At 42.3% G+C, this 12,348-nt stretch overlaps 1 protein-coding gene and 1 non-coding gene across 20 annotated transcripts in view; both read left to right on the top strand.

Annotated features, from left to right (window-relative positions):
- Positions 1 to 12,348, top strand: part of Akap7 (A kinase (PRKA) anchor protein 7) — a 130,128-nt gene that overhangs the window by 29,076 nt on the left and 88,704 nt on the right. For all 19 annotated transcript variants that reach the window (XR_003948725.1, XR_001779547.2, XR_001779546.2 and 16 more), the window contains one exon: positions 2,674 to 2,834. Coding sequence is in view for 11 of the 19 variants with exons in the window: in NM_018747.5 (NP_061217.3) it covers positions 2,674 to 2,834 (161 nt within the window). In the remaining 8 variants the exon portion in view is untranslated. The remainder of the gene's footprint in view (positions 1 to 2,673; positions 2,835 to 12,348) is intronic.
- On the top strand, positions 3,967 to 4,097 carry Gm25016. Its single transcript, XR_003949118.1, has one exon. It is a non-coding gene; the product is annotated as a small nucleolar RNA SNORA17 (small nucleolar RNA).

The raw sequence follows: 12,348 nt of genomic DNA, 5'->3' as shown, positions 1-12,348 counted from the left end.
TTCCTTTGGCCCCAAGTCTTTTCTCCAAGGGTTTCAGCTGATTTCATGAAACCTGCCCACATCTGGAGGAGCAGAGCTGTCAACTTCTAAGAGATGGTGTGATGCAAGGTGTGTCTTCTGTCTGGGCGTCTAACTAGAAAATGGATGGCATTTTCTGGAGAGACAGTTTTTAATGTGAATGATTTTTTAAGTACCCCTAGTCTAACTTTGTTTTTTCATCTCATATTGTATAGTATGTTAGCTATTTGGATTAGTTCCTAGTCCATATTCATTTTAATTCTTCAAAGTTTAGGATCTTGGACTGGTGAGATGGCTCAGTGGTTAAGAGCACTGACTGCTCTTCCAAAGTTCCTGAGTTCAATTCTCAGCACCTACATGGTGGCTCACAACAATCTATAATGGGATCTGATGCCCTCTTCTGGTGTGTTTGAAAATAGCGACAGTGTACTTATATGCATTAAATATATAAATCTTAAAAAAAAAGAATAGGGTTTAGTCAATAGATTGGATGTTGAATATATCCAACAGACATTTTTAAAATCATGAACTGGTTTTGGTAGCTATTATATGAGGTCCTTTTGAGTCTTCACAGTGTAGAAGGAAGAAGTAGAAATATTTTAGGATAAAGCAGCTGTTAATTGATAAGATAGTTGTCCTAGCTTAATTTGAATATCAGCTGTCCTGAACTCAGTTTCAGAGTTCTGTTTTGTTATGCATATACTCTTTTTTTAAAAATTAAAAACCTTTACTTAAGTTAAAGAATAAACTTAAGTATATAGAAGTCTTTCACAAAGCACTCTTGAGAACCCATGTTTAGAAGGATCTAATAGCAGTGCTTCCTAAGGCACCCACTGGATCAATAGCGCCTCATTAGGTAAATGCTTTGCTTTATTCAGCCAGATAACTGAATGCCAGCACTGTGTAGGCCGCCTGTTTCCTTTACCAGGACTCTGCAGATTCATTGCTTCTGGGAGGTCTTAGTCTCTCTCTCATGGTTTGCCTTAGCTTGTGGTTTATAGTTCCATGGGACTGGATGTCTTGTGTTAATTCCTTCAGTCTACTGTATGTGTGTGAGTGCTCTGTGATCCCGTGCTTTGCCTCACAGAATTCAGCGAAGGGAAGGGCAGCGTTGGACTAGGAGTGTGTCTGTGTCCCATGGCTGCGAATGCAGTTAGGCACACCTGACTTCAGAGGTAGCCGTGGAGGCGCAGGGAGAAACGCTGGCATGTAAAAGCAGTTCTCCAGCATTACGTTATCTCTGCGGTGTGGCTGAAGTGCATGCATGGGTTCCTTCAGAGCTTGGGTGTGAAGATTTAGAAATATGAAAACACTACAGAAATCTGTATTTCGTGTATTTGACTGCCTTGATCCAGAGGCAGGTTTGTTAGACAGTTTGAAAAGCCTCTCCAAACCGCCTGCGTTCATTTCTTTTTTAAGCAATTGCTGCCCTCTAGTGAGAGTTTAATTTTTTCTCATGCTAAGCTACACCCACCAGAATTCTTTTTGAGCCGGAAGTGGAAGTGATTGACCCTAAGTTTAAGACTGTGCACAGTTTGCTCGTATCTGATTCGAAGTATAAAGAGCAATGAAGATTTGAAACACAAAGTGGCCATAAGTGAACACGGGCTAAACAGCTCTAACAAACTGTTAGCTCTGGTTGGCAGATATAGATAAACTTATACTTTATTTGAACCCAGTTTTAAGAAATCATATCACAAAGAGTGTTGTATTTTGAGAGAAAATGCCTATTTCAGTTTTAGTGGAATGCATTGCAAACAGTGAGTCCTGTTTTTCTTCTGTTTTGTTTTGAATCTAGGACTTGGGCTGGGGACATGGTTTGGTTGGTAAAGTGCTTGTCTGCTCTGTCAGACACAGCCTGGGTTTGAAACTGGGCATGGTGCGTGCCTGTCACCCTAACATCTGGGAAGTGGTAGCAGGGTGGCCACACGTTCAGAACCATCCTTCTGTACATGAGAACCTGCCTGAAACCCCACCCCTGGAAACAAAAAACAAACAGAAGGTTAGAACATTCCTCACAACCTAGCAAAGTTCTTGTGTGTGGTAGGTTGGTTTGGGATATATCATTAGTAAAAAATTAGTAAAAATGTAGTTTTAATTCTCTCTCTACCCTGGAGGGATAGATTGGATCTAGGACTGGAGACTGAATCTAGGTAGGCCCTCGCACACAGCCAGCAGGTGCTCCACAGCAGAGCTGTGCACACAGCACTTTCAGTTATTCCGGTAGTGTTTTCTTGGTTAGCAGTTTATTATTTGTTTATTTTGAGTTAAGGTCTTGTTGTAGTCTACTACTGTGGTCCAGCTTGGCCTCAAACTCAAATTTGCTGTCCTCCTGCCTCAGCCTCCAGAGTTCCATGTTTACAGGTGTGTACTACCACATCTGACTTAGAAGTTTCTTGATGAATAATGAAATACGATCTGCTTTTATGTCTTTAATAGTAATTATAACTAGGAAAAGACTTAAGTCACTTCTATAGTTGTCTAAAGATTAATATTGGTTTTTAAACATAGGTTAGATTTAAATGATATTTTGAACTTTGAAATAATTACTATAATATACAATTTATTTTCAAAAAATTGGATTTCTTTATTCCATATTTATTTTATTTTTCTATTTTGCTTTTTATGCCATGCTGAAACGTCATCTCTCACTAGCGGTACCGATGCACTTTTGGAATTGAAGCCATTCGTTGAGGAGATCCTTGAAGGGAAACACTTGGCTTTGCCCTTCCAAGGGATTGGCACTTTCCAAGGTCAGGTTGGCTTTGTGAAGCTGGCAGATGGAGACCATGTTAGCGCACTCCTGGAGATAGCAGGTAAGACGGACAGTGTTGCACTCAGGAAACCCCATGTGTGTTTTTGCCAGTGGCTGTCATGGAGATCTGGTGTCTTCTAATTTGGAGAATCAGTATAACCTCACTGCACATGAACCGCTTTGGTGTTTGTTGTGTGAGCAGTGGCTAAAAGCCTGGGAGGTCCTCTTGAGGAGACTCTTGATTCTGGAGCTTTCTAGGGAAATACTAGACTGGATTCAAGTATGAACTGTAAGTCCTTTGCTTATGAGATTTTACATATGATCAGCCCTTGGTAAGCATCGAGAGAATGAGAGACAATCACCATTGCTACTCAGAGGCCTGTGGGAACTGTCACCTCTATTACAGAGAGCCAATCAATGAAGATTAGTCACGTTTTCATTTGTACAGCCCCCTCCTTCCCTTTGGCTAGTTTTTTGCTGAGGAGAATGTCTACTTAGGAGAGTCTGAGGCCCCACATTCATTATAGGCCACTTATAACAAACACACTCAATTGCGACAAAGTGGGGGTTGGATGGGTGGGTGAGCTTTGGGTTTGACTGGGAGATAGTAGGTTAGTGTTAGGCTGCACACTGCACTCAGTGCTGTGTGGCGCTGTCTTGTGCCATCGCGAATGCTCACTCCTCTTTGGTCTGAAACACTGTCAGTGTTTGGTATATGTGTGGTTTGCTTTTCTCTTTTGACTTTTCTCCTCTACTTATCTCTTTTTCTCTCCTCCCTTTTCTTCCTTCTTCCTCTTTACCCCTCTACCTCCCTTATTCCCTCTCCTTTTAACTACTTAAAAAATAATGTAGGAACTGAATGTCTAGTACTAAAATGAAAGCTAAGGTTTCCACAGATTGTTGTTATCCCTACAATCTCTTTCTGGGTCTGTCTCCATTTAATTTGGCCGCCATCCTGAAGCTGGGTCCTTGTATTCTCTTAAAATATATGCATATTTATTTTAGTTGGTTTTAACATGATAAAGAGAAGATCATATTGTCTGTGACCCTTTAGGACATGCTTTTATTCTTCACAGTATATTACCTCTGTGTGTTAATAGTTGCTTACTTAAAAGCACACTTTAGTGGAAGGCTGGGTGGAGTGGCAGTTGGTTTTCATGGTTGGTGTTTCTTCTATGCTTTAAAGAATTTGACCTGCCCTGCAGGTGCCAGGTGTGGCTGCCGAGTCCTGTGTGTGTGTAAGTGGGTGGCAGAGGAGAGAAATCCTATGTCTAGGCTCAGTGTTCTAACCTATGAACATCTAAGTGAACAGTAGTCTAACACTCCCTGAGAAAAGGGAGCCTGAGACTACCACCAGCCTGGCACTGTGCAGGCCCGGGAGGGAAGACGATGACCGAGATGACCCCTGCCTGGTGCCGTACTGCATGAGCACAGCACAGCACTCCCGAGACCACTCCTGAGATGACCCCAGACACTCAGAGACCCCAAGTGCCACTAAGAGGAGCAAGTCAGTGGCAGAGAAATAGAAGAGAAAGAGAAGCAGAAGGATGTGGGCACAATGAAGAGAGGCAGAACCAGAGACTCAAGTGCAGTGAGGAACAGCCTGATGTTAGTAGCTGGTGATGCCATCTGGGACCATGGTGGGGTCCTGGCCTGTGCTGGCACTGGGGGTCATGTCTGAGTCTGTGGCCCTGAAGCAGCAGGGGTCTGTTAGCACCAAGGGCCAGGTGGATGTCCCTGGTCTGGGCTGCTGCCTGGGGACATGCTGATGACTGAGGGCTGTGCAGAACTGGTCCCACCTCTCACTGGGTATAGTGGGAGACCTGGCCTTGGGGACAGGAGAGCAGGTGAGCTGATGCCACCTCTATCCAGCTGCAGTACTCAGGAAAGTGGGGCCCCCACACTTTGTGGGAGTTGTAGGTGAGCTGGCCCTGAGGATAAGATCTAGGAAGAGCTGGCCCTACCACTTGTTTCTCATGCAGAGGTATGGACAAGGGAGCGATATCCTCCTTCCCCCTTGCCCCAGTACACTGGCAGCAGGTAGGAGACATGGACCTGGGGTCATAAGAGCAGAAGATCTGCTCCTGCCCCTCCCCTACTGCAGCACTTGGGAGAGCAGGTCCTGTACCTCACCTGGGCAGCACGGTAGAGCTCACACATTTGGGACACATGGCAACACACTACAGTGTCCACAGAAAGCTTTTGTTTTTCTGTGTTAGGGGGTAGTGTTCAAGGGCAAAGGGCAAGGTGAGTGAGATTGGGGTACATGATGTGAAATTCACAAAGAACCAATAAAACATTTAAAAAGAGAATGTGAGATTAGTGTTTTGTGAGTGGCAATGTTGTCATAGGATTCTCACTACTCAGACTACCCGTGACTATAGAAGGCACAGCAGTGGTGCCAACAATACTGTCCTGGGAGGAGCTGAAGTTTGTCTAGTTGCTATCCATTCAGGTATAGTAAGCAAAGTGCTGTTTAACTTTCAGTAAAAGATTTTTCTATTGTTTATGTGAAAAAATATTTTACATATGAGCATTTTATCTAGTGAATGTAAAATTTGCTATTGATGTTACAGTCAAATTTGTCTTTTTTTTTTTTTTTTTTTTTTTTGAGACAGGGTTTCTCTGTGTAGCCCTGGCTGTCCTGGAACTTACTTTGTAGACCAGGCTGGCCTCGAACTCAGAAATCTGCCTGCCTCTGCCTCCCAAGTGCTGGGATTAAAGGCGTGCACCACCACACCCGGCTCAAATTTGTCTTAACTAAGATTTTGATAAATTTATTTTCCCTAAATTCATTTCTCCTAAACTCATTTCTTTTATATAATTCCAGGGTGAAGGGATTGTACTTTAGCGGGACCATTCATCACTTTGCTTAAGCAGTTGCTTGGGATAAACAAACACTGAAATGCACTTCTTGGTCGTCTGAGGAATAGTCTTTCACAGAACACATAGATGAGCAGATGTCATGGAAGGCAATGGTGTCTATACCTTGAGGTGGAGCCATGCACTAAGGAATCGTAGGAGAAGCTTATGTATGGAGGACTGTAGGCTTAGATTTTTCAAAACCTACTTTTTCATAAATGCTTCAACCTCCCTTCTAGCCCACGAACCAAAGGTAGGGGAAAAAGAAGGTTAATAAGAAAAGGGAGTTGTGGACCTGTTTATAAATATTTCCTTGGGGCCTCAATATCAACAGGCCAGTCCAGTAGCAAACACCAAACATGAACCAGAAGCCAGAAGCAATAGCAGTATACAACAGAAAGAGCAAGGCTCCACTGAATTGGCACCAGTCGGTGGAAGCGGCCAAAATTAGCGGCAGGAGTGCCACGAGAAGCCCTTTGGTGTTTCTCTCTACAAAGTGAAAACCAGGACAGACAAGGGAAGAGCAGTGAGGCACTGCACAGCGTAGAAATGCAAGAACGTCCTGAATGAAGACCACCAAAGTTGTACATGGCATAGCAGTCAAGGGCATCCTCTTACTGTCTGTGGGGTTCTATTTATGTTCTTTCTAAACACCATGGTCCCTCTCAGGTGTACGTTTTCAGCAAAACATCACATGCCCTCTCACAAGATAGTTTCCAGAAAATATCTCATGACATAACTGAGTTTTTAAAGAAACCAGAAATTTGTACTTCAGAGGACATTTTCACAGGAGATGGAGCACTGAGCTGAGCAGTGAGGGTATTTGCAGCATATTCTATTTGTCCTCTGTGTCAGTGTGGAAGTGCACGTGCAGCACACTTGTGTGGAGGTCAATTAATAGTTGTGTGGGCAACTCTTATCTTAGTTTTCTCCTCCTGCTTTTACATGGCTGTTGGGAATCAAATTTAAGCTGCTGGGCTTTCACGGCAAGCGCCTCTCCTGACGACGCCACCTGGCCTGTAGTATAGTTTTGTTGGAGTTTAAATTACACACCTAGGAGTATCAGTAAGAGGAAATTAATTTACTAAGTGAACAACAACAACAACAACAAAACCCCAGAAAAACAAAAAAACAAAAAACAGTGCAGAATGATTTTAGACTAATGGTAAAAGCTTTAAGTAGTGGGCAAGGGAAACAGAGGGGGGAATTTTGTGAGCTGTGTATGATGGGATGGGACATCGCTGCAAGCGTGTTTAGGATGATATTCCAGAACTCCTACTTTCTTATTTTCTCAGTACGATTCTAAGCGTGGAGTGGAGCGAGGAAGCTGAGTTAATGCATGCTTGACCTTTACAGGCAGTTGAATTAAAGGGACCAGCAGCGTGGAGATTGATTGACACAGAGTGCTAAGTGCGTCTGGTGGCATGTTATCTGATTTCTACTATAGAATGAAGTAGGATGGAGAGAGGTTAATATTGGGAGACTGGGACAAGAGGGCTGAAGGTTAGTATTAGTAGAAACCTACAAATGAGAAAGCTGTAAGGGTTAGTAATGGCCAGAGAACAGTAGGTTGAATTTTGGGAGTTTAGGGGTGTTATTCTTGACAGAGATTATTAGAATATTCTTCCATTACTCACAAAGCAGAACAAATGATAGAAGTTCAAAGAAGAAGAAAGACCGTTAAAGCCCGGTGTAGAGTTCAGTAAGGTTGTTAGAGAAAGTATCAGAATAAACATATGGTAGATAATGGAGGCCCGTGAGGTGGTCTTGTGGGTACAGGCGCTTGCCACAAGCCCCGTGATCTGAGTGGGTTCTCTTGGCTCACATGTTAGAGGGAGAGGAACCAGTTCCTGCAGGTTGTCCTCTGACTGCCCTACAGTCGTTGTGACATTTGATCATGTATGTGCACGCACATGCACAAATGTAAATAAATGTAAAAAATAAAAGTAGATAAGTTTGAAGTACCCAGGTTCCTAATGGAGCATCATTTATAACGGTAACACAATGGGAAGAACGTGAAACAGCGTACGTACTGCTGAAGGACAGGCTAGAGAGAAGATTCTAACAGTGCCTTTGCTAGGTGCATTCATCAATGTTTTCTTCAGTTTTCCTTTTCTTCGACTAGCTCAGACCATCAGAAAATTGAAAACTTACTTAAATAAAACCATGTCTCTATAGACGTGATATGGCAAAGTTGCTTTCAAAATCTTTCACTTTCACGGCTTAGAGAAATGTTATCTATGTATTTAAAAGTAAATGTTGCTAATTAGGTTTTAATATGCTAAGTAACCAAAAAAAAAAGCTGATTGGAATTTTCTCGTTCTGTTTTGTTTTTAATCTTGTTTTGGGACAAAGTCTCATGTAGCCCAGGCTGGCCTCCCACTCACTGTGGAGTTGAGGATGGTCTTGACCTTCCACATATACCACCATGTCAGGACAGACCCAGGGCTTTGCGTGTGCTAGACAATACTCTACTGAGCTATATTCCCACCCCGTGCCCAACTTATTTTTTAATCTCAGTATCAGAATATTTTCTTAAGCAAAATACTTTTTACTTGTTGAATATTGGATGTTTAACTTGCGTCTTCTGAGGCAGACTTGCTTGTGAGAGAACTTAGATTTTAGTTTATTTGATTTAGACTGTAGGACACTTCAGCCATCTTCCTTTCTCTCGTTTTCTTTAGTTTATAATCATCTTAAGTCCTGTTTTGGGGTAGGGTCGGACAAAGTGTGAACAAGCAGCCATCTGAGCAATAGTATTTAGAAGGCAAATAGGATGTAAGCACATTAGCTGGTGGACGGGAAGGCAGCTCACAGAGCTGTGAGGGCAGATCATTCCAGAATCGATGCCCACAGGCAACACTGTATTTTCTCTCTGACTCGAGAGAAAATGCTAGACCCAAGTCTTTTCCTTTGTAATATAACTATCACCAGAACGTTTCTAATTAGTCAATCAGTCATTGTCCTTTTAAATAATTCAATGGGGGCTTGCAACAAGAATTCCATCCATTTGCTGCAAATATTCCCACAAAAATACTTTCCAGTATCCATGAAAGCTACATTGTGTGCCGAGGAATGTGAGCTCTCACCAGCTGTCATGGGAGCAAGAGCCCTGCGCATGCTCATTCGTCATTTTAGCACAGGCCACTGCCCCTGCAAGAGCCTGCACATGCTCATTCGTCATTTTAGCACAGGCCACTGCCCCTGTAATTCCTTTTCTTATTCCAGTTGTACTAGGAGTATTTATATTCTGAAAATTTCATTAAAACAATACAAAAAATAGAAATCGGAGGGAAAATATCACCAGCTGTTAAGCTTACTTTCCACCTGTCATGTATTATACTGTTGCTTTTCTTTGTATTTTTCCAGTGTGCTCACAAGAAATCCAGACATACTAATAGTCATGGGAGATTTTCATTTATTTACGCATTGAAGCAGAAGATTTTATTTATTTATTTATGTTGTTGTTTTGAGAAAAGGTTTTGTTCTGTAGCCCTGCCTGGTACTGTGTAGCCCGGGCTGGCCGTGAGCTCGAAGTGGACCTCCTGTCTTAGCTTCCAACTGCTGACATTGTGTGCGTGCTACGATGTCAGCTGTTAGTGATCAGGCACTGCCCTGAGAACAACAGGCACTGGAGTCAAGTTGCTTCTGCCATCCATGGAGTATTCGCGTAGTCAGAATGTAGACAAGTTTTAGTATTTTATTTCTTTTGTTCACTGGATTACATTTTGGCGTCAGGGGTTGAACGCAGGGCCTTTGCCATTACAAGTATATTCCTGGCACTGAATTCCATCCACAGTCTCTAGATTTGGTTTTAAAGGAATTCTTCAGAATCAGGCGTCTGAAGACCAACAGCATCTTTATTGGGATCTCTCTGTCGCCTCCCCTAAGTCCCCTGACCCCTTTGAAAGAAGCCAAGGAAGACACACAGGGAGATATGGCTTGTTGCCGAGTAACGGGAAGCACTGTGGAGGTGAGAGTGGGCAGTGGCCAGAGCTGTGGCCGACCTCTCTACATGCAAGGCAGGTTTTCTAAGGTGTCTGCACCAGCCACCTTCCTGAGGGACATTTCCCTGCCTGGGTGATTGGCTCTGTTAGGTAGACTCAATGGCTGTTCATCAGATATTTTGCTAAACGGTGACCTTATAAGGTTTAGGACTCATAAAACCAGGTTTAGATAGTTATCCATGACCTTCAGGGAAATTGAGGATGTCATATCTCCTCCCAGGGCTAGACATTTGACTCAGGTCTCATTCCTCAAACAGTAATTAGAGTCATGGAGTTCTAGTCTTTGTTTATAAAGTGTCTACCCCCCCTAATATCCTCTAAGCCTGCACACATCTGACAAGTTACCTAATGGCATCAATACAATAAGTTAATATTTGTTTTTATATTGTATCATAACTTTTTGTTCAAATGGAATATCCTAACTTTCAGATGAATATATTTCATCTGGCAGGATGTTATTTAAAAACTGTTATAAATTATGTGTGTGTGTATACATGTGTCTATGTAGTCATATTAAATGTTTGTCTGGAGCAGTGGAGACAGAGCTGGTCAGACTTAGTGGAAAGCAGGAGATTGTAATGGATGTAAATAGTATGACTTACCTATTTTTTAATTGAGAGAAGTCTTAGTTCTCAAGTTAAACTCTTAAAGCAGTACAAAGTTATTATAAAAATCAAATGACTTTAGATGCTGCTGTTTGAACTTATCACTGAAGATTATCAGAATAAGGAATGTTAAGACTCTGGGTGTGAGCCTCATTCCAGCCTTGCTTGAAGAACATGAGTTAGAAGCCTGGACAACACAGTTGGACCTTGTGTGAAAAAGAAGTGGTTTAACAATCCAGTGTATAAAGTTGGAAAACATTCTTGTGTGCATTTAAACAGAGAGTCTAAATTAATGAGCTTTTCCATTGATGGGATTTATGGTATCATGCTCAAAAATATTTTTTGTGTGTATGTTCCTGTGGTGTGCACATGTGTTTATGGTGTGCGTGTGTGTGTGTGTGTGTGTGTGTGTGTGTGTATGTAGTCAAGAGTTTTGTGTTCTGTGTCTTCTTTAGTGATTCTTTGCTTTAACACTGAACCCTGAGCTCACTGTTTTGGCTAGGCTGGCTGGCAAGAGCTCTCCAGGGATCCACCTGCCTCTGCATAGCCAGTACTGGGGTTGCTGGTGTACACTGTTGTGGCTAGCTTCCTACTGGCGCTAGGGATCTGAACTCACATTCTCAGGCTTCTGGGGTAAGCTCTCTACCCACTGAGCCATCTCTCCAGTCCATACCCTAAAACATTTTATTTACTCTAATGATTTATTTTTATTTTATGTATATGGGTGTTTTGCCTGCCTGTATGTCTCTGCACCATGAGTGTGGCTGGTCCGCATGGGGGTCAGAAGAAAGCATTCGATCCCCTGGACCTGGAGTTACATATGGTTGTGAGCCGCCATGTGGGTGCTGGGAACTGTACCTGGGTCCTCTTGAAGAGCAGCTGGTGCTCTTAATCACTGAGCCACATTCCCATATCCAAAGGCATTTTAAACTAAAGACCAAATTTGAGGAGAAGCAGCTAGTCACTTTCTGACCTTCTGCCCTTCCTCTGAAGAAGTTTATAAACTTAGGAGGACTTTTCTAACCATCCCTGGAAGCAGGTTGTCTGGCTTACATTTGAGATGCTGTCTTCCTTACCCCTGAAGGAAACGAATGACCTTTTCTCTGAAGGCTTGCTAAGCTCTCCCAGCCTGATATTATCAGATCAGAATTTTAATCTAATTGTTCTTTTTCTATAACTATCCACATTGTCAAACCCCCTTAAAAAAATCACACAGGTTTACCTGGTTTGGGGGGAAATTGGAAAGAGCATGGTCTTCAATTTCTTATGAAGGGTTCCAAGGCACAGGAAACTAAATAAAATTGTGTGCATTTTCTTGTTACTTTGTCTTTTGTTACAGGATTCTGAGACCTCAACATAACAAAGTAAACAATATCCCCTTCCCTCACTATCAGTCTTTATACAAGCCGACCTGCTGCTACAAATTCTTTTTGTCCTTCTAATGTGAAAGGTTATTTTGTACGGATAGGATGAAGGGTGGAGCTCATCTTTGTGGGTTGGGTGAAGGGGCGGAGCTCATCTTTGTGGGTTGGGTGAAGGGCCAGATTCCATCTTTGTAGGCGGGGTGAAGGGGCGGGGCCCATCTTTGCATTCTGGAATCTGTGAGTTTATGGTGGGGGCTCCTGGAGAGATGTCAGTTATAGCACTTCAGGGGCTCTGGCTCACATCTTCCTATCTTCATCTTGTTTTCCAGAAACGGCATCAACTCTTTTCCTAGCATGATCCTGTAGCCTTAGGGATTATAAAGATACAGAAAACTGAATTTATATGACATTTATTTACATTTACAATAATGAAAATTGCTCTGAAAGGCTTTGTGCATAGAAATGGATATGGAATTTTATTCATTTTTAAGCTAAATGCAATTTTGTTAAGAAGGTTATTAGATTGAGAGATTGCTAAAACTTCAGCCTGTTAGAATTACAATGGTCTTGGCATATTTTTGCTCCAATGAGAAAAGTGCCTTTGGTTAGCATGATAAACGATTCCAAGTACATTTATCTCATAAAATAGAAGATGAAACGATTTAGAATGTTCATTTGAGCATTATGCTTTCTCTTATTTTGACTGCTGTTTTTCCCCCCAGAAGGAGAGGACAAAC

The sequence above is a fragment of the Mus musculus genome, chromosome 10 (assembly GCF_000001635.26).
Source record: "Mus musculus strain C57BL/6J chromosome 10, GRCm38.p6 C57BL/6J".
Classification (NCBI taxonomy): Eukaryota; Metazoa; Chordata; class Mammalia; order Rodentia; family Muridae; genus Mus; species Mus musculus.
This window is presented reverse-complemented; position numbering and strand designations above follow the sequence as displayed.